Source organism: Echiichthys vipera (genome assembly GCF_963691815.1).
Source record: "Echiichthys vipera genome assembly, chromosome: 14".
NCBI lineage: Eukaryota > Metazoa > Chordata > Actinopteri > Perciformes > Trachinidae > Echiichthys > Echiichthys vipera.
In genome coordinates this window covers 25,378,486-25,405,661 of record NC_139839.1, presented here as the reverse complement: position 1 = coordinate 25,405,661, position 27,176 = coordinate 25,378,486, and the positions used below count along the sequence as shown (strand labels likewise).

The 27,176-nt window shown below is 41.6% G+C and overlaps 1 protein-coding gene across 2 annotated transcripts in view; it reads left to right on the top strand.

Moving 5' to 3' along the window:
• Positions 1-24,208: 24,208 nt before the first annotated feature.
• arhgap32b (Rho GTPase activating protein 32b) overlaps positions 24,209-27,176 on the top strand; it is a 74,057-nt gene continuing 71,089 nt past the window's right edge. For both annotated transcript variants that reach the window (XM_083926913.1, XM_083926912.1), the window contains exon 1: positions 24,209-24,306. In XM_083926913.1, coding sequence (XP_083783039.1) covers positions 24,304-24,306 — 3 coding nt within the window. In that variant the 5' untranslated portion in view covers positions 24,209-24,303. The remainder of the gene's footprint in view (positions 24,307-27,176) is intronic.

Genomic DNA, 27,176 nt, shown 5'->3' with positions numbered 1-27,176 from the left:
TTACAGGAAATCGCGTCTCCGTGTGAATGGGCCCTTACTCTACTGCTGCACAGACAACTGACTGAATAAAGAGTAGATGCATCATGTACATTCATCAACAGGTTTCAATATGCAGGCGGCTAAACGTGTGAATGCTGCCAACTGCTGATCACATTTTAGCTTTTTCGAGGAACAGTAGCAAACAAAGACATTTCTCCACATACTCTACTGTAGCTTTTACATTGTTGCTGGCAGGGTTCAAGGTTGTTGCAAATGTTGAAGAGTTATCGCATAATCACGTTTGACACAATAAGAGGACTGTTGAGTGTAGTTCTAGCCTCATTTAACAAAAAACACTGGCTGTGTGTCTCTGTAAATGTCAGGCTCTGACAGAGGCACGCTAGAGTTACAATTATCGGTGAGCACGGGGATCTCAGAGCAGGCACCGAGGATGGTCCCATGCTGCCTTCCTGGAGAGATAATTCAAGCCAAAATGTGTTTCTCAAAATGATTTATCAAAAAAAATGTGGTGGAAGGAGCTTGACATGACAGGAGGGGCTGTTTCCAGGCTGTTACTCCAATGTACTGCACACTAATACACGAAGGATTTTCTCAATGAAAGGTAATTGTCCGTTAAGCCAGCTAGTCTGTCTGACTGAATCATTGATGAATAGAAAAGTGTGTGGGTACATTTTTATTCTGAAAATATTAAAATACCTGCAGATATTTAGAACATTTTACTGTCAATCTTCAGTGTATGTCAAATGAAGTGATGTGAAAAATGCAGCCCTGAGACAAGTCTGCTACAGAAAATAGACATTTACTGAATCCTCTTTTTGAATTGTATACTGTGATCCCAAGAATTACAAGTGAATTGCACTCATTACTGTGCCTGAACACATCCTGTGTGACACTGATGGAGGACTGAAGCTGCTGCTCTGCTAATGTGCTGCTTTCACTGCAAAGCCTGTGTAGACAAGCGTCCACCCTGCGTTAGCAGCACATATAACAGAAAATACAGCTCTGTCACCGGATCTTTCTTGCTCAGTTGAGCCATGGGAGTTACAGTTATTGTCTCCCCCATAGTTTTTATGTACTAGATAGATATGTTCATCTTCTGCACTGATGGTTCAGGAGAGCTTTGCTTTGCATATTTATTTATGCAAACATTTGGGCTGAAACAATTCCTCCAAACTTGAGAAACTCAATTACTAAAAATCATCGATGCAAATGAATTGCGTTGGATGATTATTACAGTCGTACAGTGGGCTTATCCATGGTGGACACGTGCTGTGAAGAAGACATGGAGTTTTTTAAAGATAATAATACTGTATGCAGTTTAAACAATAAAAATGTTGATTTTCTAAAAAGGAAACCATTTGTTCATTTTAAGAGATCTGTCTCATTTTTTAATACATTTTGCTATTGCTCTTCAATAGAGCAAAAGTGTTTGTTATCTGATTGATGGAATAATTGGTAGAATACTCTATTACTAAGTTCTCATCCACACTAGAACAGATTGTACATAAACGATCTGTTTCCCACCCCCTGTTCTTAAAGTTTTCCCTCCACACAGCCTTGGCTCAAGAAATACCTGCGTCCACATGAAACCAGGGAAACCGACTAGGCAAGGAGAGCTGATCTGAAACAACTGCTTACCTGTATCTCAACTTAGAATATAAATAATACTGACAATACAATATAAATAAATCCAAATGTATTTATCAAGGTGGGTTCCCAAAAGCTACGGCCATATTGACCAATGCACAACAGCTCCCTAATGTGTAGAGACGTAGGGAGGTGTAATGCAGTAGACATTATATCCGTAGCTTTTGCGAACCCCCCTTGATAATCACGTAATGTAGTGCGCACATATCTTCTACAGTTGATATTAGGTGTGGCTTAAAAATAATTGTTATGCTGTTTGTGAATCTGACGAGAGAGACTGAGCAGAGGCTGAGTTAGAAAAACACATCATAACATTGTCACAGCTCTCCTTGCTCGACCACATCCACCTGATCTAGTATCTAGAATCAATTGCTCTCCCTTGGTTCGCTTTGCCATATGTGACGTGAAAGCAGTAAAATAAATAAGGCAACGCTGTTTAAAGAAACGTGCTTCTGCATTATGTAACTGCATTAGGTGAGCTTTAATCACTGCTGACGATAAGAATGTAATGGATAGAAAAGGACTCAGACTAGGGAAAAAGAAACCTCAAAAATATATTTGACACTGTCACAGCCCCAAGTCAGTGCGTCCTCTGGGCACTGCCACAGATGGAGATGCATGCTGCTCAGGTTGTTGTGCTTTCAGGTGGTAAATTAAGTTTGTGGCGGAGAAGCTTTGTGGGGATTTAATGCCCTTTTGATGCGTGGGTCGAGCAAGCTTTACAAATTGGTACTCTGCTGTCCATATTAGTAACCATGACATGGCTACATATTACTGACATTCAGCTAGGCAAAACAGACACACTGTAAAGGAGTGTTGAACAGTCCATGGCAAGTTGAAGGCTGTTGCTGGGCGCTCCAACAATGGGCCCTGAAGTACCCAGGAAACAGCATCGCCTGATTTACATATCAATATGTTTGAATAGTCTGTGTTTTCAATTGAGGGAGAGGGGCTACACTGGATGGGATGTGCTCATTAGACATTCTTTGTAGGGTTAGGTGAAAAATCTGTACTGTATAGCTTCTGTGTAGTGTTTTTAGCCATGTATCTCAACAACTATCTAATGATGAAATCTTGTCCTGATATTCACGACCCCAAGAGAATGGAACCTTTGACTTTGGTGATCCCCTGACTTTTCCTTAAACGCAACCACTGACAGGTTGACATTTGTGAGAAATGTCTCGACAAATACATATTTTTGGTATCAGACATTCACATTCCTAGGATGGATTGTAAGTCATCTAGCATCATCAGGTCGAATTTTACTTGCCCTTGGTACTCCATGAAGTTAACTGTCTTACATAAGATTAAACACCAGTCCTTCTTCTTAGTTGGACCAGTCCCAGCCTGGTCAGTTGCGTACATGAACTGATGAAGCCTCTTGGATGAGAGGTGAAACGTCTTCCTATCAAATAACCAAGTCCAGTTGCTTTTGACTGAAATTGCTTTGGGGATAACACTGACCTGGACAAATGAGAACATTCACAGGCACCAGTCCTTCTTGTTTTTCAGTTGTTTGATTTGTGATCAATGTTTCTTTGGCTTATAGTAATGTTAGTGTATAGCTTCTTATCACAAGTACCATGACTTTAGCCCTGATTTTCTACTCACAGACAGATGTAAGAGCTCCCTGACAAAAGCCCCAGATCAGAGGCAAATTGGGGTTGGCTCGATGCTCGCATGCCGGTGCTTCAGAGCGATGAGTCAAAAACACAAGCCAAGCTGCTTACTGGTACCTCAAATGCATTCCAGATATCTAGCAGGCTAAATATCTGTGTGGGTGATAGAAAAAAGTGGGAAACATGTATTGAGAGGTTTAGCTTTTACATACATCTCTGGGTGTTTTTATACAGAAAAGCCGTCACATTGGCAAAGGCGGCAATTTGCCGTCCTGTCTGTGAAACCGAGCTGTAATATATATTATATATATATATTATATATAATATTCCTCTTTTCCCAAAGACTGCTTTCTGGGATAAGTGTAAACGTGACGTGACGTGAAGCACAACGTGTGACGTACATCGGAAGAGGTTAGCCCTATAACACCAGTTCCATTTTCAAAACAGCAATGAAAAAAAACGGGAAGTTTTAAATAGGTCAAAGTTAATGAATAGGTTCTGTACAGTCTCTATGTTCGCTATTTTGCTGTCGTGGTTGACGTGATGACCAGGTGATGAGCTAATGTTTCTCGTACCTGTGATCAGCTGTTTCCCGGCTGGCGGTTGCACAACAGTTCCCTTCATCGACACCCCCTCCCAATGTGCCTGCAAGCCGCTAAACTCTATTTACATGGGAATTGAGCCCCTGATATGTGTCGGGTCCGGGCCAGCACATTGGGGTGCTAAATTAGGCCTTCAATTAGCTTGGATCTGTCTGAAAATGTGGACCAGGCCGCAGAAAGGCAGCCAAATTACCGGCTTGCTGTCCAGTGTAAAAACACCTTCTGTCTTGCAGTTGGGCCACCCAAAGGTCTTTGTGGCCTTTTTGAAGAGTTGGGATGAGAGCGAGTTGCAGCTAATAGTGTGTGACTCCCTGTCATTGGTGAAAACAAGACAACAAGATGTGTAGTGTGAATTAGAGCTGGGATAATTAAATATGATCATTTATCCTCTTTCAATGGAATCGTATAGTGATCAAATCCTATACCGAGATATTGTAATACAATATATGGCTCAATATGGCTCATCTAAATGGAAACTGAGTACTGTAGCAGGAAAGTCCCTAAACTGGCAACAGTGACGAGCGATAAAGTACGACTGTGAACACATGGCACGTTGCGTTTGTTCCCTGATGTCCTGCATTACTGCACTGAATTAAATGAACTAGTGACAAATCGTAAATCACAACATTTTCTTGCCATTGGCTGATCATTAATAGGGGTAATTTCTCGCTTAGGAATAGATGGCCAAACATTCAGAGTTTGCCTACGGTTAGACTGCTGGTAATGATAGCAGGAATTAAGAAAGGTCACCAACCCTCGTCACACACCATCTGTTGTTCGGGTCCAGTGTCATGCCTCAATCTCAAAGCTCTTTTGTCTCAGACATTAGGGGATTACATCAAAATCCAGACATACGTTAGGCCCTGTTATAGCATTTATGTCCGTATTTTCTCTTTACATCGTAGCTGCAGTGTCTAAAACTGGAAAAGGTCATTTGAGTAAACTCATACTTCAGAGCTGCACTGTTCTCCATTCCATAGACATCTTACCAAAATCTAGAGTAGTTTTAATCATTGGATTTTTGTTGTTTAGGATCATAGACTGTATATAAAGCGACACGTCTCCGCTTCCTCCCACTGTATAAAGTTAAGCAGAAATATCACAGATACGGGCGCTACCGTGTTGAAGTTTTGCAACCAGAGTCAGTGCAGTATCGAAGTCCTGCCCATACACCTGCCGGACCAATTGAGGGCGATCAAAGCTGTCAATCATGACGTCTCACCCTATTTTCATAGCCTCAACTAACTAATTTAAACCAAACTTAGCATCGAAAAGAACAGTTGAACAAAGGCGGGGTTTTATGATCGATACTGCAGCCAACCTCCAGGGTGATCAAGATGCTTTGGCTTCACCTTCAGGGAGCTGTCAACCCATCCATACAGTGAAGTCTGTGTTTTGGTTGTGCATTTGTGTTATGTCCACCGCGCCTTCTGTGCCCATCTTTGTTGTGTACAGTAACAGTAACCATGGTAAGTCGAGGTTAGTGTCAAAGGCTCGGTTTACTTTTCCAGACTATAAGGCTCAAACACACAGTGTCCGTGTGACTGTGTGTGACTTTCCTCTCCCAGTTGTCATTTGAACTGAACCACTCGATCAATGTATGAACGGAACTTTACAGTTACATCCACATTCTGTATGGCTCTTGATAAAGTTACTTGATCATTACCTTACCTTTTTTTTTTTAAACGTTGGCACACTGCCTGTATCATAGTTGTTTCCTAGTTTGTCCCAGCTGTTTTGTTGATGTTTCTTGACTAATGTTTATGGCATTTTATGAATCTAGGCTATAAAAGTTGTAGTTTTTTAACTGGATATGTTGGCTAACAGTACTGGGAGAGACAAATGTTACTCAAATTCAAGATGCTGCTTATAAGTGCCGGTCAAGAGCTAAACCAACTTTTGAAGAGGAGGATACTGATGTTACAATGTGTGATTCCACAGATGCCTGCTGGTCATTGAATATTTACATAGACTAGAATAGACTTTGCATTGTAATTAAGCATAATTACTTGTCTATTTGTCTGTTCTTCGCATTCACTTCACAGTGGACCGAAATTATAAGACTTTTCATCATATATTTTATTTTGAAAAACTCCACTGTGGAAAAAAGGTCGTCATCAAATATGTCATGGTTGTCTTTGACACTTCTTACAATAAAGGTTAGCTTTTGGCTGTGAAGTTTAATATTTCCCGACTTAAACCTGGGGTAAAACACGATTCTATTAAGAACAACTTTGTCATCAGTCATTCTGCCGTCCTGATGAGAATAAAGGATGTTCCCTGTGTAGAAACTGTTCAGTCTTGATTTTTAATCTCCTCGGAGCTCCAGCTCTGCCCTCTCTCAAGGTCGGCCATTTTATGGGTTTTCTGCTGCATCAGGTATTTGTGGGAAGCTCAGCTGCTTTGCCTGCCTGCCTAGCATACACAAACTCCCTTCCTCTTTTAACTAATGCACACACTTGATTCCCTCTACACACAATGACAAAAGAGATGTGTATTTTCACGCCTACTGCATATGCATGCAGGGGAAACTACACAAAAACACTCAGCTAATGTCGGATGGGTTTAGTTTGTGTCCTTCCTGTGTTACTTGGGAGCTGTTTGTGGCTGATTTAAGAGCAGGAGTTTACAGTAGCCTGGGACATGAGATGAATTTGGACATGTGTCCCGTGTCCACAGCTCACATCACACCACTCATTTGTTCATAGCAGTCAATATCACCATGCACTGTTGTTGTCTGGTCAATACTGTGCTGGTTTAAATAGATGAACTTGATGAGATCCTACAGAGCCACAGAAGTTAATAATCTTTCCACCCTGACTCACAGGCAGCCAGGTCGTCTGGATGTTCTTCTTCCACGGACGATCGCAGGTCAAAACAAGGTGGCGCATTAGTTTCTGATTGGTTCAGAGGAAGGCTTGGTTACTCATGATTCATACTGTTGCTTTGTTATTTTTAGAACGAAGATCCCTGAACATCCCTGGCTGAAAAACTTTCTTAAAGAACCCAGCATTTTAGAGGAATTCCGGTCACAGTGAAAGGAAAATAAATTTGTGTTTTAGATAAATTTAATTCATGGTATTTGTAATCTACTTAGGTCTATTTATATAGATGTATATAATGTTTCTGACTAAACTGCACACCACACAGAGCCCTGGGGATTAGGTATGCCGGGCAAATCTTTGTCAGATGTAGAACCAGCTGCTTCAGTGTAGCCTGTGAGGATCCTGTCCTCCCACACTTTCTCCTCCTGCGCCCCCTCCCAACTTTCCTCCAGCTCTCTCCTCTGGGCGTCATCCTGCTGGGATTACAGTGCATAGCCATTGACTGCCAGAGAAAAACAGGCTGTACGTACTTTTCTCTCCTTACCTGTTATATTGGGTCATTCCTGCTGTCATCTATTTTCATCTGCTGACGTCACATTTGGATTTCAGTGGGAGGGTGTCATGTGGTGGGTTGCATATATTGTTGGGCTCTATTGAAATTCCCCTAATGACGATTCTGCTTTAAGAAAAACAACTACATATGATATAATCGTCTTAAAAAAAGATGGAGAGAGACACGAACATACTTAGATATTCATATCTATGGAGAGGCTTATGTTGCAATACCCATAAGCAGCCACAAAGTGGCCACACTGTGTAGTCAGTAAATGCTATTTTACAGGAGGGCATGCTTAGGTCAGTCAGATCAACTATCATTGATCAACATTGATGTATGGAATGAGTATACTACAGGACGGCATTTTTTTCACAACCTACAAGTTTGATGAGCTGGTGAATTTACTGTTTGTCAGACCACAGCTGGTGACAAATCCCCGCTGCTACTAGCACCGGTGCTGCGTGGAAGCACAGTGTAAAACAAGCCATCTAAGTAACTTATTAGCTAGCTTGCTAATTCCGTCATGCATTATTGCTACTCTTGTTACAGAAAAATTAGCTGAACAAAGTGTGTGTGCTTTGCTTCGCTGTGAGAGTGTGTGGGTTAACCGAGTCCAGAGCAGCACTCACTCCCCAGTAAACACACCGGGCACCCGCGTTACATTAACGTACATCACTTCCAGCAAAGTTCATGGAGAACAGCGAGGGCAAAACAGCATCATCTATCTGTTTTAATGGGATATTACCAGGTCTAGCTACCAAATCCATCAGCACGTTAATGTGTGTTGGGCTACCAACAACAATATCTTTATTCGTACACCACCACCATGCACCTGTAGACTGAATATTGTGGCCAACCAATATCATTTTGAACGATAATCTCATCACATCACCCAAGTCTACTGGTATATAAAGTATTATAGCAATAACACCTGAGAGGGCATCCTCTGCTGTGGTAATGGGCACACTCGCTGATGATTAGTAGAAGAAATGAGCACTGTTGTGATAGCACTGCATGTTCTGAGTGACCGTAGTATGCATACATAAAGGAGTGTTCAGACCACCACATGGTAACTTAGAGGGGAAGCCTTGATTTTTTTTTGGACACACTCTTTAAAGAAGGCAATGTCAGGGCGGTTGCTGCATGGCAGTGTGACACCAGCTTTAGAATGATGTTAAATAACATCACAAGAAGAGATGTGAGCTGTATGTCTTGATGGTAGAAACTATGGTAGAACAATGTATTATAAAAATAGAAAGGTCTACAAGAAGGAGTCAGCAGAGAGGTCTTACAGCAATCAAGGAGAATTTATTGAATCAAGGTTTGATACACTCATCACAGAGTTCCAAGATCCACAATACCAAAATTCCCTCATCTCGGATAACTGTCCTTTTTAAAGCAGTTCAACACTGAAACAATTAGTTGATTATTCGTATAGTTGGACAGAAAAATAATCTGCACCAATTTTGCTAATGGAAGAACAAAAGTAAAAAGCAAAAATGCCAAACTTTTCGTTGTCCTAGTTTTGTGAGAATGAAACCTTGGTCTTGAGGAAATTGTTATTGAGGTGTTTCAGTCTTTAAATACGTGGCAGTGCGACTGGACGACAGGCTGGAGTGGGCTGGGAATACAAGGACCTAGACCCTGAGCTGGCTCTACTTTGAGACGAGGCTCAGGTGTTCCACCGAGCTGCATGCTGTTTCATTTTTTTGCAGTTAAAAGACCCAACTTCATTTTGCACACCTTAGTGCAATTTGCACACTTGTATGCCCATGCTTGAAAGGTAATAGTTCTTTTACTTCTGTGTATGTTCATGTGTGACATTTGTTTTGAGCTATTCTTTGTACCGTGTGGCTAATTTGTGTACTGCTGCTGTGGCATGCAAATATCTCCCCGGGGATTAATAAAGTATCCATCTGTCGATCGAGTAATGGGACAAGGTCCACTGTCTTACTAATAGTATAGCTTAAATGGGCTGAGTTGAAGCTATACTGGGAACACAGTGTGTAATGTTTCTCAGTGTTTCAACGTCTGTTGTGTTTGCAGAAATCTTATAGTAAGTTTTTCTGTTGCATTAAAAGCTTTTTTTTTTTGGGATGTGTGTGATTGTGCTGTATTTATTAATCTTATACCTGGGTGGGGAATTGCTAAAAATGTTAATAAGCTAGAAACCATTGGGCTCGTCTTCATTGTATAAAAGCTGCCAGTAGGTCAGTGAGTGTCTGTTGTAGATGAGATGGATAGAAATGGCATTTTAAATGAAACATGGATTGGCTGGAAAAATCAGATTTGGCCATTGATATTGTGGGATGAACTAGAGACCTCAGGGAGCACAGTCACCACAGGATATCAGGGCTGCCAATGTTGGTGTTTGCTGTTAACACATGGAGATTCTGGGGCACACATTCCTGTGAATTAACAGCCAAAGTGAAATCCTGCTTTGCAAAGCTCCATCAGCATGACTTATTTGATCTACAGACTACACACAATTAATGATTTCTTTTCTCTCTCTCATCCCCCTCCCACTCCCATGCCAATCTCTCAATTTATTTCCCTTTTCACTTCACGTTTTTCAGTACTCTCTCCCCTCTCATTATTTCCCACTTTTTCCCCCCGTCATCCTCTCTCTCTTGCCTCTACATGGGATTTCTTTAATCTCATTCGTATTTCTCCCTCCTGATCTACCTCTTCACATCTCCTCCTCCCCTCCCTCCCTCCCTCCCTCCCTTCCCATCCCCTCCCCTCCCTCTCTGCTTCTCTGGCAGGCTGCTCATTGCAGTGAGTCAGTATCATGGAGGCAGGCAGCGGGGCTGCCGCAGCGGTGGGGAGTGCAGCACTAGGACTGCTGGGAGCCGCAGCCACGTCCAGCCATGACATCTTGGACAGGTAAGAGCCCAGGACGAGGCTGGCAAACACCCTCCCTCAGGAAAAGACTGCCCCGTTTTCCATCAGTGAAGAGAGGAGCAAGAGTGTGTGTCTGTGGAGAGAAGGACCACACCTCAGATTGTAGTTTGGTGAGCACGCTAGTTTGTTTATAGTTAGAGCAGGTGTGTGTGTGTGTGTGTGTGTGTGTGTGTGTGTGTGTGTGTGTGTGTGTGTGTGTGTGTGTGTGTGTGTGTGTGTGTGTGTGTGTGTGTGTGTGTGTGTGTGTGTGTGTGTGTGTGTGTGTGTGTGTGTGTGTGTGTGTGTGTGTGTGTGTGTGTGTGTGTGTGTGTGTGTGTGTGTGTGTGTGTGTGTGTGTGTGTGTGTGTGTGTGTGTGTGTGTGTGTGTGTGTGTGTGTGTGTGTGTGTGTGTGTCAAATACTCATTTTGACAGTTGGAGGAACTGGTTTGTGCTTGGAGCAATTCCAGTGTAGAGTGTGCATGTGTTTGTGTGTTGATGATTTGGGGGGGGGGGGGGGGGGGGGTGCTTCCTCTATGCCTCAAGGAGAAATGACACCAGGGTATGCGCATGCAGGGGAGGAGGGGGAGGCATTGGTAGATGTGCCTGAGTACTATAGCTGAGCCGATAGGGTGAGTTTGCACAGTCACCATCCCATCCCCTATATAACCCCCACCGTCAGCCCATAGCAACTGGGCGACAGCCATCACTTACCGTCACCGCTGGAAACCCCTCATTCAGATTCCCTTTACTGACGAAGCAACTCAACTCCAAGCTCCAACAACCACTGCCTCCGCTGAGGGGCCGAATGTATCGGCTTTCAGCTAGTTACGTCATTGCTACAGCTGTACACCCACACCCACATGCCCATGCACTGTCATCACACACACACACACACACACACACACACACACACACACACACACACACACCCTCAAGCATGTACATTCACAAAAACACATTATATCCCATACCCTTTATTCTTTACTGGGAACTTTTAGGACAAACATCGCTGTCACACGTGCAGACAATGAACGCAAAACAGACGGCAATATTTGCTGGTGAGGGCTTCTCGGCCAACTCTCTCATCTGCTATCACTCTCTGCCAATGAGGTATTACTAATCTCCAACACATCCTGGGGATCTCCTTTGACACATTATACAATCTGAGATGGAAATTAAGGCGGTGACTCATTTAATCATTTCCTTACTATTTCAGTTAGTCACCACTCACATCCTGACTTCACCAGCCTTCTCTCGGATACATTCACATATACATGTACATCTGTTCCCATGCCACCAGGAAGCCAATGGCTTCTTTCCCCTACATTATTGCTAAGGCAGCGTGATACAGTATGGGTTTGTTCCAACTGCTGGACTAGTCACTGGCTATACACTTGTGTATATCGCTCTGTGTTTTTGCAAATGTGAGCTGTTGCATGTCATCGTTTTTCGGAGGTGGTGGTGGGGGGGCTTACAGTAGAGGCTGCACACACACACATGCATACACACACACACACACACACACACACACACACACACACACACACACTCTCTCTCTCCTTGAACTGGGTCTAAATCCTGCACTGGGGTTACCATGGCAGCAGCAGCTTAGCATACATTAGACAGCAGTCCAATGTACTACTGAGAGTGTGAGTGAAAAGAAGTGAAAGGAGAAAAAAAGGATGCGGTGAAGAGAAAGATAAAGGGGAAAAGAAAGAGGAAAGAGATGCGTTTCTCCTGCTAAATTGCCTCTACATGCTGCGATGTACTATATATATATATATATATATATATATATATATATACACATCCGATCGAGTAATAGGATTAAAGAAAAAGTTATAATTTTGCGTAAAAATGTAGTATAATTTGTGTTTTTTTGCAAAAAAGGTGGTGTGGTAACCTAACAGGGGTGGGGGTGTGTGTCTGTGTGTGTGTTTGTTTGTTTTTGTTTGAGTGTGCACATGTGTGTGATGGGGAGAGAGAGACCAGATGTGTGTGTTGAAGGCAATACACTCGCAGTTTACCATGAGTAAGTTACTATTGAAACAATTCAAAGTGGTGCATAAAATTCTACCTGACACACGTGTTTACTCAAACAGGTTTAAAGACAAATAGATTTATTTATAAATGAATTAGAGAAAGATAAGATCAGGAAGAATGAGTCACGCTCTTCCTGTTTACTGTAACAACAAGCAACGAACAAAACTCCACTGATACATTTACTCGGTGAAGTGGCGTTAACAACGGGCTGCTTTCTGCTCAGACGCTGAATCACTCGATTAATTGTTTCAGCCCTAGCAGATTTACAAGCTTGCGGAGTATCATCACATTCTTTGCTGTCAGCCACAGCCATTTAAAGAAAGTTAAAGACACTAACTATCGGGATGGTCCTTTTCCTCTTTGGCCCAGAGAACACGACGTGCATGATTTCCAAAAACAATCTGAAATGTGGACTCGTCAGACCACAGCACACTTTTCCACTTTGGGTCAGTCTGTCTCAGATGAGCTCAGGCCCAGAGCTCCCCCCATCCTTACTCGTGAACGACTGAGCCTTTCACTGATGCTCCTTTTCTACCCAATCATGACACTCACCTGTTTCCAATCAACCTGTTCACCTGTGGAATGATCCAAACAGGTGTTTTGGAGCATTCCTCAACTTCCCAGTCATTTGTTCTTCCCTGTCTCAGCGTGTTTGGAATGTGTTGCCGACATCAAATTCAAAATGAGTGAATATTTTCAAAACAATTAAATTTATTAGTTTGAACATTAAATAACTTTGTAGTCTTTGTAGTTTACTCAATTGAATATAGGTTGAAAGGGATTTGCAAATTATTGTATTCTGTTTTTATAACATCCCCACTTCATTGTAATTGGGGTTGTACTAAAACATGTCTGGAGCCGGACTGTGGGCATTTCCCAGCCAATGAAAGGCTAAATGAGTCTATTGAAAGATTCTATTGATGTAAAATCCTCTCTTGATACTGTTGTTTGTTGTCACTTTGAGCTTTACAGATTTTGCTAACACAGTGGAAATATTAAAGGTAACATCCCAGTTGATAATTTATGTTTCATTTTGGCTTCATAATGTTGTTTCACACAGATTTTATACAGTCTTTTCCCCATTTTCACTCACAGAGTGCAGCTCAATGTATTCTCAAGGTGCTGTATTGAGTTGATAGTTTAAATTTGGGACTGGGCTTTTATTTTCTTTCAGACAATAACCTAGGGGCTGCAGCTCTTTCAGTTTGTAAAATTGAAATTTTTGAAGCAAGGAACATAAAGTATTATTTTATTAATTCAACCTTGTAACATGGGTTCCACATTTAGATAACAAACATGCAAATCATGAACGAAGAGTGGCTTCCAAAATTATTATTGTTACACTCTGTACATTAGAGTGAGCCAGCTACTTCATATACTGCACCTGTGCAAGGGAGAGCAGTTTGATCCCTCACAAACAGATCTTCCATGTTTTCTTTAAACCCAGTGACCCACTCACTCATCACTCACTCACTCATCTTCAACCGCAGCTCTAGCAGGGGACCCCAAACTTCCAGGTGGTCAGGTGTTGTTTGAAATTAGTATCAACAGCAGCGGAATATTTAATGAGGCATCAAGGCATATTTTAGTTTAGCATGGATGGCTGACTGAGCTGCAGTACTGTCTTTAATTATAACTGCAACACTGAAATTATGCCTGATCAGAAATTGACAATACCTGTTCATTAAGCTACTGGTGTAAAGATCTGGATGGCAGAACCTCATAGATACAAGAAGAGATGGACGATCCCCTCCTGACTTGTCGGCTAGCCATATGCAGGACAGATAAACTGCCTCAGTGGGATGGAGCTAAACTGCTGGCTGACTGGAGAGACTTCCAACTTGTGGACTAGATCCAGAACACGCATAAGGTTGAAATCCCGTGCATTGCCTACTAATTGCTTCCTCCCTGTGTTGCCTCTCTGTATTTATTGCTGCATGTTGCTTTCCAAGGCTTTTCCTTTGCAGTGGAAATAAAACGTGTGCAGGGTCCACAATAGATTTGACTTTTGATTATTTACTCAGGACAGGCTATAAAGAACGGATGTACCCCGAGAAACACTGTGATGAGTCATACCTGATTTACTCAGACTGTCTCAATCCTTTTTGTTTTAACCAGTCAGGCAGAGAAAAGTCTCAAACTAGTTAAGCTAACCTTAATCTCTATAAAGAGATTCTGCAGGCGAACGCAGAATCTGAAGGCAACAGGACAAGATTTGGGTAATGGAAGCAGTCTGGTTTCCATTTGTAGTCCAGGTAGTATTGGCCGAGCATGTTTGAGCTACTTTGGTTGCATGCAGGTAAACAGTCTGTGAGGAGAGCAAAAGAAGTGGAACACATTTACTGAAATGCAATCACAGAATCCATGGGTTATTGGATGGCGATTTAACTTACTAGGTTTTTGTTATCATTTATCTGCATTCATATGCAAATATCGGTTCATAGATACGGTTTCTCTCAACTCCAACTCCACTCTCACGTCTAAAGTTTCTAATCGGACCGTAAACAATGACCGCCACAAGGAAGAGGAAGTCTTGGTCCAGATATCCGCAGACTACACCAGAAATCCTGATTGCATTGATTTAATCATATCAACAGGAATGATTATTTTATATATACAACTAGGAATTATTAAAAATATACTTGTATTCTTTTGTATAATATATGTTAAATAGTTCTAGATCAGTGGTTTATTTTTTGAGCAAGCACCCCCCTATATATAGCCATATATCGTGAAAACCTTGATATACAATTGCAACATCTAAATAGGTAAAAGCAAGAGCAGAAATTTCTCAGAAAATCTCATATAGGCTTTTTATTTCTGAAAAGATCAGAAAACATGCTGTATCGTGATGTAAATGATCAGGAAAGGAAATGACCTATATCAGAAATCAGAATAGATGATTTTGGCCGTATTGCCCATCCCAAACCATATCTTCCTAACTGGTTTTCCATCATACTTTCATACTCTGGCTGGAATGTTCATGTAAGAGGATCTTTATTACGTTCTTTGTAATATTAAAGCTTTAAAAGTCTTGATTGGTGAACCCTGCAGAAACCCTTTGCCTGACTTACTTCCACTTGCCTGCTGTTCAGGTTAACAAAGCCCTTCCCTGACATTGATCGAATGTCTTTAGCGAACCAAACCCGAGCTTGAATTTCACCCTTGAAAATTCTGCTGTCATAGCTTCAGCCTGAGGCAGGAGGTAGAATCTGTGTTATGTTACAGCAACATGTACCTTAAAACACATTTTACTGGTCATTCTTATATTGGTTAGCTTGGCCTAGATTTGTCTCTGTCCATGTGCTAGTATATTCCCCAGAGCAAGAAACAACCAACCACCTTACTCGTGATAAAAAGTGAACAGGTTGTTTTTTTTTGGGTGGGGGGATTTGAATACATTTTGCTGGTTTAGAAATGTTGTGATTCTTTTAAGATAAATCTTATATATGGGTAAAAACATTATCTGAGGCTACCAAGTCAAGCTCCCATTAAATGTCAGTAGAGCAAAATCCAGAGTTCTGAACATTCATGCTGAGAGTTATTGAAGAAGTCTACAGAATAGGGTATTTTCATTGTTCATTAATCGGGGTTAATCCATTTAGTCTATAAAATGTCAGAAAATTGTGAAAGATATTGATCGTTTAATGTTTATTTTTGTCAACAGGTCAAAGATATTCAATTTACTGTCATAGAGAAAAGAAACCAGAAAATATTCACATTTGAGAAGCTGGAATCAGGAACATTTCTCTTGGGTTCACATGTTTTCTCACGCCATTGATTTACTGATCATTTATGTCAAAGCAACCTGTCAAAACTAACAATTATTAAACTTCTCTTAGATTATTTTGCTGCTCATATTTCCAAAACATGAAAAGAAAAGCAAAGCGTAAATTCTTCTGTGACTGGCATGTGAAAAACAGTTGCCACCGTGTATATAACAGACTTCACATAACCGCTTCATTCCAGATGATTTATCTGAGCAGAATCACTATTGAAATGTTAATAGCTTCATTGTTCAGACAGACCATTCAAAGAGAGAGAGATTAATTCAGTGGTTTATTCCTTTATTGACAAATTATTGACTACAAACAACAATCTCAACCGAAACACTATTTAATCCTTGCAGAGCAGAACCTGGGGCGCTACAGTCCCCTCAGCCTTTAGTCGCTGCTCGTTGGATATCTCTTTCATCACACCAGTGCCATGATATTCTCTGAAGGGTATTATTGGCAGTTCTAAAAGTGGCAAGTATCCATGTGTGTTCACTCCAGTACAGAAAACATGCTATGCTTTTAAGATTTGCTCTTATAAACATTGATCACAGCCATCCAAACTGGCAGCACTTGTTGCTTTAGTTTGGCTGGTTTTCTTCATTTCTTGCTCCTAAATAGATTTGTGCTGTCTATTAGGTTTCAACTGTCAGTTGCAAATAAAAGCTTCTAATGTGGCTCTCTATTATCATTTTTGCTTTCAGCTGCCATTCTGGACTCGTGCTTGGTCTGCAGCTGTCAGAAACAATAGTTTTTCACCAGTAACACAGATTTTATATATTTATTATCAACCTGCCTCGGGAGAGAGGAACTGGGGCCGTTGCAACGAGCCACTCCAGTCTTTACCTAACCAAAGTGAGAGCTGTGTCTGTTCACGGCACAAAGTCAAATACATTTTCAGTGGATGTTGGGATCTCACTGGGTTGTCCCTTGTGTGTGATCTTCACAGACAGTGTCAGGTTTTGGGGACCTCAGAATTACTTATCTGTTATTTGCAGATGATGTTGTGCTGTTTGCTTCATCGGACCATCTGACACTGGGACAGTTTCAGTCGAGTGTGAGGCGTTGGGGATGAGTCAGCTCCTTCAAATCTGAGGCTGTGGTTTTGTGTTGGACACTGGATTGCTCTAGGTTTGTTGGAGTGAGTTCCTGCCCCAAGCTAAGGAGGTCAAGTATTTCGGGTCTTGTTCATGAGTAAGAGTTAAAATGGAGCGTGAGATTGACAGGCGGATTGTTGCGGCGGAAGGAGCTAATCAGGATACCTCCTCTGTGCCTTCCTTTGGAGGTTTTTAGGGGTAGACCCTTGGATAGACCTAGTACAAACTGGAAAGATTGTATGATCTATCTGGCTTGGAATGCCTCAGGATACCCCTGGAGGAGCTTTAAAATGTTGCTGCGGAGAGGGACGTCTGCACTAAGCATGCACCCATCTGATATTAATACTTGATATCGGGTCGATACTGATTCAAAAAGCTGGACTGGGTATTGGGGACGGTGTTCGGATCTATTCAATTCTATTTTTATATACTGTACTATACTGTATACATGATATACTGGGATGTAGATTCCTGATTGATATTATCCTAATAATAAATAATTCAGTAAATGTATACCTATGTAACTATTGTACATATGTATGAATTGTTACACTTTAAGTCAAGCCTGTTGCTTCTTGCTTTTACATAAAGCATGCTTATTAATCAAACACTAGCCTCAGATTTGGACCAAAAAAGTGGGATTGATGCATCTCTAGTGTGGAGTGTCCTGCTTAGCCTGCTGCCACTGCGACATGGCCTTGGATAAGCACCAAAAGGGTGGTTGGGGCTGTTCAATATATTGAAATCAGTGTATATTGGGTTCATCAATTTTTCTCCAGTATCAATATATGTCACAAACTATGCAACTGCAATGCCAATACTTCATTAAATCTAACTATTTTACATATGAAGTCCGTTCCACTGTTGTCAAAGTAGTCTAAATCAGCTCCAACACTCTTCAACACTTATGGTAAATTTATTGAATAGCTACGTTCCGGTCGGTTCATATAACTTAAGTGACACCACATCCACTTTTGTATTAGTATATAGTTTTGTGTAGTATAGACCGTTTGGGAAATGGGCTTATTTGCTTTCTCGCTAACAGACGAGAAAAAACAACCAACCCATATCTGTACACAACATATGAAGCTACAACTATCAGCAGAAAAACTTAGCTTAGCATAACGACTGGCGGCAGGGAGAAAGAGCTTGTCTGGCTCTGTTCACGGGAAAAATGTTGTGGTGTAGCATTTTCCTTTGAGAGTGATCAAGTTGCTACACTGACTCCGCTGCAAAGCATCTTCCAACAGAGTGCAGCTTTCTAGTGTATGTCTCGTCCACCTTCAAACCTGTTGGTTGAGGTGAGTTTGACTGGCTGCGTCAATGGTGATGACATATTAGTGCATGCAACCCACCATTTCTGTTTGAGGTTGAGAATGTGTCGAGTCAGACATTCAGTGGTGAAGCAGCCTAATAGCGGAGACATGAGAATGTTTCATGGCTTTGAGCAACATGTTATGCGCCAAAATTGAGAGGTTGTTGGAAAGGTTTGAAAAATAGTCAAGATCGAAACATTTGTTTTTACTGGAAGCTTCTCTCTTGTTTCTCTCTCTCTTGTCTTATAGAGTTGGAGAGGGAAACATTTGACTCAGCAGGCTAGCAGCTTAAGAAGTCTGAGGGGAGTCTTTCTCCTCCCTCCTCTGTCAGGTTCTCCTCTTATCTGGTTTTCTAAAAGGGCAGAGGGTTGCTGAACACAAGGGGCTATAGCAAGGTTTTCTGGCTGTGGTGTTACTAAGTGTTTGGAGCAGGTGCTGGAAGGTGCCGTTCCTTTCTCCTTACATGCCTCCTCACCAAGGAATGCTGGGAATTCTGGGAGTGCACCGCACTTCTCAACAGAGAAGGTGACAGTTGGCGTCTGAAAGTGCTTCACACTGTCTGAGTAGTTCTCAAGCCTTCCCTGATAAGTGGTGCTTGAATCATGTCATTAGGGTCATTTTGGCTATGGTCAGTGGAGTAGAAATTCTGGAAGCCTTCTCACAAGTTTTTTCTTATCGCTAGCTGTGACCCCGATTCTACATGAATACGATGGCTTTTTTACACTATGGGAAAAACAGCTGACAATATGAATTATGTGTGCCTCAAATCTGTTGTAAAAATGACTGAAGTTAATCAAACAAAGCAAAAAATCTTGTTTTTGTGTATTGGGAATATAATATCCTGTTTACTACAGTATGCTCTACATACGCCCACACTAATAACCTCTCATTCAGTTTTACTCATTTGTGGTCAGTTTTTCACCTGTGTGCACCCTTGGACACTTACTTGTCCACTTACGTTCCTTTCAACATCTCTGCTCAGTGGACCAAAATGTTTTCCTGCACGCTCACTCAAGCGGACAGTTTTCCAAATATAAGGCAAACTTTAACACAATTTGCAGAAAATCAACAAAAGAAAATGCAAACAAATGTCTCTTCCTGTCCACTACTGTGATATAATATTAATTGAAAGTGAACATAAAACAGGTGGATGGGAACAGACCTGTGGTCCCAATGCCTCTCCAATCCAATCTCTAGTGGTTGTTTACAAGTGAAGTAAATAAACACTAGCCTAGTTTCCAATCACACACATTTTTTAAGCACATTTTGAAGTAGCAGCAAATATGCAATGCAAGCAGCAAATATAATTAAAACTTCCTCAATTGCGGCAACACGTTTTTTAAATTGCTCAAGGTGGTTTTTGGAGTTGATGCTTAATGGGAAATGGAAACGCCTCTGCAATACAAGTTTAGATGTAATTAACATTTAATGTGACTGATCTGCTGTTCTCGCTGTCGACATCAGATGTTCCTGTACCTTCTTTGTCTCTGACGGCATAAAACATGGATAATACTATCTGACATGACAGAACTATTAAACTAATTCCTTTTGTTAGATGAGGCCCCTTTTTTTCGTTTCCTCTTAGCAACCTCTACTACTTTTACTCTACAGTGCCAACTTCTGGACAAAGGGGGGACTGTGGCTCAGAAGTAGAGCGGGTAGTCCTCCCTTCCAAAGATTGGCTGTTTGATCCTTGGATCCTCCACTCCGCATATTAAAGTGTTCTTTGGCAAGACACTGAACCCTAAATTGCTCCCTGTGCTGTGTATGGGTGCGTAAATGTGGTTTGAATGATTAGATGATCGGCAGGTAGCTTCTGCCATCAGTGTGAATCGCTGTGTGAACGGCTGAGTGTGACTAGTGTAGGGCTGTGACTTTTGCCCCAAAATCATATTCAAAGTTTGTTTATTAATATTAAAATATATTCAAATATTTATTAATGATATTTTGACCATTAAATATCAGTAAGACGTATATTGGTATCAAAATGAATTGTTCTTCTATTCAACAGAGGGCAGGCAATGATGTTTTCAGGGGTTTTTAATTAAAAGTCCAGGCCTCTTAAGTGTCATGCGTTGAGCGTGACAGTCACTCTTTTCGGTCTTTGGTCACTCCCGCCACACATTGTATTTTTCATGCGGAAAAACGATGTATATTATGCTACAGCTCCCAAAAAGTATCTGGCCACGGTGCAGCAGCGCCGCTCTCATTGCTCTCACTGTGGAACCAGCAGGAATCAAGAGCTGCCACTTACCAGCCACCAGCCAAGGAGCTCTGGGCATCACTTTGAGCACAGAGTAAGTCATCTCCTGTTTTAATGTGACATTACAACAAATGCACAACTTGACTGCTGTTAGAGAATGTTTCAGATAATTAGCATTAGTTTTTCAATGCTGAGTGAAACACCCCCATTCCTGACTGATGCTAAGGTCACCTACAGGAGCCCAGGTGGCCAATAATAGCCTTACTAATGAGCTTGCGATCCACAACTTCACCAGGCATAAGAAAAAAGCTTTGGCATGAATTGAAAATAACGTTTAAGTAAACACATTTTCAAAAAATAATGTCCATAACAGGTTTGAATATTAAGTGCTAATATTCGTTCATATATCATGATTTTTTTAAATATTCAATTATATCCGAAGAAGTTTGGAAGTTTGGAGTCAAAGCCCTAGAGTAGTGTAAAAGTTCCAATTGATGGAAATGTGCCTGATTCGCATTTTGATTGTTTTTGATTTTGTTTTTTAAATATGAATGATTGTTTATCTCCCAGTACATCTTTATTAAATTAGATTAGAATATTGACCTGGGCGGCACGGTCTCCGATCTCTGATCCGATATCTGATCCAGCTAATTAGTCAATATTTGTCTGCCAATATTTGGCATCGCTAGTGTCTGCGTGGGTTCTCTCCGGGTTCTCCCACAGTCCAAAGACTGCACGTGTTACCCTGCGGTAGGGCTAACCCCGCCTCAGGCCCAGCTGGGATCGGCTCCAGCCCCCTGCGACCCAGTTAGGGACAAGCGGTTGGACATGATGGATGATGGATTAATGACCTCTTGGGTCCCAAAACTGAGAAGTGTGTGCAATGTTTTTAAAGAATTTCAGTCATCTTTTCCAGCCTCACTGACTTTAACAAGGTCCACTGGGAGTCAGGCTATATATATATAGTGTGTGTGTGTGTGTGTGTGTGTGTGTGTGTGTGTGTGTGTGTGTGTGTGTGTGTGTGTGTGTGTGTGTGTGTGTGTGTGTGTGTGTGTGTGTGTGTGTGTGTGTGTGTGTGTGTGTGTGTGTGTGTGTGTGTGTGTGTGTGTGTGTGTGTGTGTGTGTGTGTGTGTGTGTGTGTGTGTGTGTGTGTGTGTGTGTGTGTGTGTGTGTGTGTGTGTGTGTGTGTGTGTGTGTGTGTGTGTGTGTGTGTGTGTGTGTGTGTGTGTGTGTGTGTGTGTGTGTGTGTGCACTTTGTAATTGGAAATATTTGCACATAAATGCTTGCAACAAAAGAAAAAGTTGTGGAAGTCTGGGTATACAGTCTTACACGAAATAGCTGAGCTGAGAAAAGCGGCCTAATGTGACTGAATGATGAAGTAAGATCAGTGAGTATTGGCCTGGGACTACAGAGTATTGCTTATTACTAAACTTTACTTCCCTGTATCTTGACTCCCAGGCCCTTTAGTCTAATTATGTCAACGCAGAGATGTTGTTCCAGCCTTTTCTAGACGCTGTCATAGTGCAGCTGCTACAGACGGTTCCACCTTCCTCAAAACAGAGATCTTCTGCTATTTCAGTTCCCTCTGTTGTCTTGTCAAGTTTATTAGACTCATGTAGATGTAGCCTCACTGCTGCATTCAGGATGATGGTTAAAATAATCTATGAGATATTGTTTGCGTGTGTGTTGAGTGTTCATACACTGTGGGCTTCACTAGTCAATTTGTGAAATGCTGCTATGGAAATCTGTTTCATTTCTCTCCGCTTCGCTCAGCCTCTCTGGGAAAATTGGTGGTCTTTTGAAGTTGATGAGAAGTCTGTGTACAGAGACATCTCATCAACTTCAAGTTGTTCTCTGAGGGCAATGCTAATTAGTTCACCAGCCGCAACAGCCACACTGGTATTGTTTTCATGTTTTCACCATGAAAGATCCGAGCAAGCTTGCTGGAGGTCGGAGGCAGGAGGGTAGAAAGTAGGGGAGGGGCCACCACTTTATGCCCCTGGCTCGATTTGGCGTACGACCAAGGATTTTCTTTGTCAACCAGTCATGTTCGTTTAACGTTACTTACATGTTTTAAGGTGGTAGGTCATGTTCATCTAATGTTACTCACATGTTTTAAGGTGGTAGGTCATGTTCGTCTAATGTTACTTACATGTTTAAGGTGGTATGTCATTTTCGTCTAACGTTACTTACATGTTTAAGGTGGTAGGTCATGTTTGTCTAACGTTACTTACATGTTTAAGGTGGTAGGTCACGTTCACCTAATGTTACTTACATGTTTAAGGTGGTAGGTCATGTTCGTCTAACATTACTTACATGTTTAAGGTGGTAGGTCATGTTCGTCTAACATTACTTACATGTTTTAAGGTGGTATGTCATGTTCGTCTAACGTTACTTACATGATTAAGGTGGTAGGTCATGTTCGTCTAACGTTACTTACATGTTTAAGGTGGTAGGTCATGTTCGTCTAACATTACTTACATGTTTAAGGTGGTAGGTCATGTTCGTCTAACATTACTTACATGTTTAAGGTGGTAGGTCATGTTCGTCTAACGTTACTTACATGTTTAAGGTGGTAGGTCATGTTCGTCTAACATTACTTACATGTTTAAGGTGGTAGGTCATGTTCATCGTGGACGAGTGATAGGTGAAGTTTTTCTTGCAAAGTTCTCATGTGACCTTCTTGGGGTCATCCTTGTTTTTTTGTGATCCCATATTTGAGATGTCTTTCCCGACATGACTGGCTATAATTATTAACTGTCTAACCAGGATGTACCAAGGGACCTGCCTGCCGTATTAAAAGAAAACACTGCCAGTGAATGAGTGTCACGAATTTCTGTATCTGGTCCTTCAAATTAAAAGCCCTCCAGCCTTTTAGGCCCAATTCTAGCTGGCAGTCGCATAGATTTTCACTTAATTTTGACAAGACACAGCTCAAATGTTGTTTTTTCCTGTGACAATTAACTAATGAAATTTTGGTCTGCTAATGATTTTTTGGTCGACCAGTGCTTGGTTGACTATTTGGGGGCAGCCCTAGCAGACTCTTGTCTTCTTCCATCACAGTAGGGCTGCAACAATTAGTAAATGATTCATCATTTACCCTAAAAGTTGTCCCAAAATTATGAAGAAAATACCCCAAAACACAGCTTCCAGAAGCCTAATGTCAGATGTCTTATTTCATCTGACTAGCAGGCGAATGCTTCATAAAGATAAACGAGAGAAAAGCTGCAATCCTCACATTTGAGAAGCTGGAATTAAAGAATGTTTGCTTGATTCATTTTCAGTCGACTGACTCATCACAGGTAAAATAACATTTTCAACGTTGGCGGAATGATGAATTGATTAGTCTATTGAAAGTAAATGAACCAGCAACTGTTTTGACAATTATTATTATTATAGTCTCTTTGTGTTTTTGACTGTTGGATACAAAACACGCAGTTACAAGATGTCCCTATGGGGTCCTGTAAATGTGATGGTCACGTTTCCCCTTTTTTGACATTTGACCAAACAATTGATTAATCAACAAAATAATCACCAGAGCAATCAATAATGAAAACAAACCCCTTAAGCTAAGTATCATCGGAGTGGAATTTAATTTAGTTCTTGTGTGTGTGTGTGTGTGTGTGTGTTGTAGGAGCCTGAGGCCTGGGCGTCACCTGGAGGACGACGATATTGTGCCTGAACTCGCTAACATCCATCCCAGAGAGAGACCAGACTGGGAGGAGACCATCAGCGCCATGGTGAGACACACACACACACACACACACACACACACACACACACACACACACACACACACACACACACACACACACACACACACACACACACACACACACACACACACACACACACACACACACACACACACACAGTCATCGTGTGAGATGGTCTCTGTTTTGAATACATACAGTACAGTCATCAATGACCTGCTCTCATTACGAGTCAACTACAGCTGTCATTACTGACACGTCAGATCCAGTGATGTGCTCATCAGCTTGTTTGCTGCCTGTCACATTCTTATCTGCGTCAGTGGATTGATTAGTTGTGTCTTCCTCTCCTCTTGGAACTGTGTCTGCTCTGTTCCTGAAACACTATCATACATTAGGGATGAACGCAGATGACTGCATTAGGCTCTTAAAGCTACCCCACTCCTAACTCTTTGCATAGATAGTCATCTACCTATCTGCGTACTCCTGTGTCATCTGTTATTTTCAGTTCCTCTCCTCACGCTGGTTTCCATTCACCAGACAGCATCATTCATTATTTCCTTCCCTCCAATCTTTGGTTCAGGTCCTGCTTCAACACGGTAAAAATGAGGCCGTCTCCATGGTAACATGCCGAGCCACCCATGGTCGGCGCGTGGTTGTAGCCCTATCGCAAGTGCTCACTTCGATCTGGCAACAGAGAGAAAGAGAAACAACAATCTCACCAGGCTAATGAATATTGATCACAGAGGCGGGGCTTTTAATACTGCATGTCTGCTATTCTTTGTTCAATATTTGATACGAGAGGGACTGGAGTGGCATGAATTATGTATGTCTCCGGTGATTCGAGGAGGTGATGAGAAGCACTAAGCAACTTAGTGTAAGCTGTCACACCAACGCCCTGTTGCACTGTGTAGGATACATTGTACTCTGTCGACAGCAGAGCAAAGCATAAAGGAACAAAACATTCCCAAATTCCTGCAACGTTATGATAAAAGCAACAGTAAAATCTTTTTCAAAAATGATAGATTTGCCATGAAAAAGAGCGGTTAGATCATGGACTAGGCTTTAAGAAGTTCAAAGCTTCTTCCATTAATTTAAAATATCTGAGTCACACACTCAAGAAAAGCATTTGGAATGTGCCCGTTATTGGGCGCGCACACACACACACACACACACACACACACACACACACACACACACACACACACACACACACACACACACACACACACTGGTATTAAAGAAGCTTGTGTTTAATATTTCATATATCTGTGAAGCACTATATTAGTCCTGTAACTAATGATTAATGTCAGAAACGAGTGAAAATGACCCATCACAGTTTACCAGGGGGATGTCTTCAGAAGTCTTGTTTTGCCTTACGCCTTAGCTGCGTCTGACGGGCGAGAAAGTTTATTTGCGCTTTAAGTCTATTTTTTTCCCACAATATGCGCATAAACACAAGGTTGATGCCCAATAAAAAGAATAAATCTATTTAGAGCAGCACACTCCGCTCCGGTTCAATCCCACGCACTATCTCGTCAGTTTTGCCCAGCAGCTGGGAGGAAACACACAAAAGCGCCTTGGGTGTTGAGGAGCTGCAGTAAGCAAGCAAGCAAACTTAACTTATATGGCACCTTTCACAGACACCAGTCACAAAGTGCTTCACAGCCAGGGACATGAAATCCAATCATATACTGTCAAATAAATAAAACAAAGATAAAACACCTGGTGAAATACACAAGGAGAAAAAACAAAGTTTAAAACATAAAATGCCACATGCTGCCTAAATGTCTGAACGGATGGGATTTTAGCTGTTTTTTTAAAAGCCCAATGATTCCAAGGACGGTAGTCTTATTGGGAGACAGTTCCAAAGTGTATGGGCTACTGATATATGGCACGATCTCTCTGAGTCTTGAAACGGGCCTGAGGTACACTTAGAAAGCCCTGGACAGAGGATCCAAGCTTGATCAGGATCTGATCTAAAATCAACAGGAAACCAGTGCAGACGGGTTCAAACAGGTGTAGTATGTGGCCATCTGTTGGAGCATGTTAAAAGCCTAGCAGCAGCCTTTTGGACAGTTTGTAAGCGGTTTAATTTATTTTACCTATTTATTAAGGTAGGTAAAAAGAGAATTACAGTAGTCTAAACGTGATGAGATAAAAAGAGTTACAATCTCCATTTCATTTCTTGGTACAACAGACCTGAGTTTGCCAATGTTTCTTATGTGAAAGAAACACGATCGAGTCAGTGTCAGCGTGAGCGCTGTCCGTATGTGACCATGGCGCTTGCAGTCAAGACACGGGTAAAGGCAGCAAATCTACTCAAATGAGATGGATGTTTGCAATCTTCGCTCAAATTTTTTGTTTTCAAGTGAAATTCCTATTAACGGAGAAATCCCGGAGAGTCACTAAAAGCCGAATGCGGCTAACAGTGATTAGCTCGGGGCAGTACGGTGAAGGCATTCAAAGGTCTTTTTTTTAACCACTAATACTGCTGAAAATAACAACAAACCTCTGCAGCAGCATGAGAAGAGTCCCTACACACAAAACAAAGTTACAAAAAATAGTTACTCATTATTTTTCTGTCGATCAACTTATTGATTAACTAATAATTGCAGCTCTCCTATATACGACCAATGAAAGTGAGTGCTGTGTCTGTCAGCCCACCTTGGGTAGAGGTGGTGTAGACTCTTTAGGCTGTCCACGACCTTATCTGCATACCACCTTTACTGTCACTGAGCGTCTGGCTGTGGAGAAACTTTCACAGAACTGTGGTTCACCTTCACAGTAAACACACTTCACCTTCACAGCTCCTCTTTGGTGCATTTTTCTCACACAGTCATTCTGTTTCACATAGTTTACTTTCCCACAGATGTGTTTTGTATGTTTTAATCTTTTTT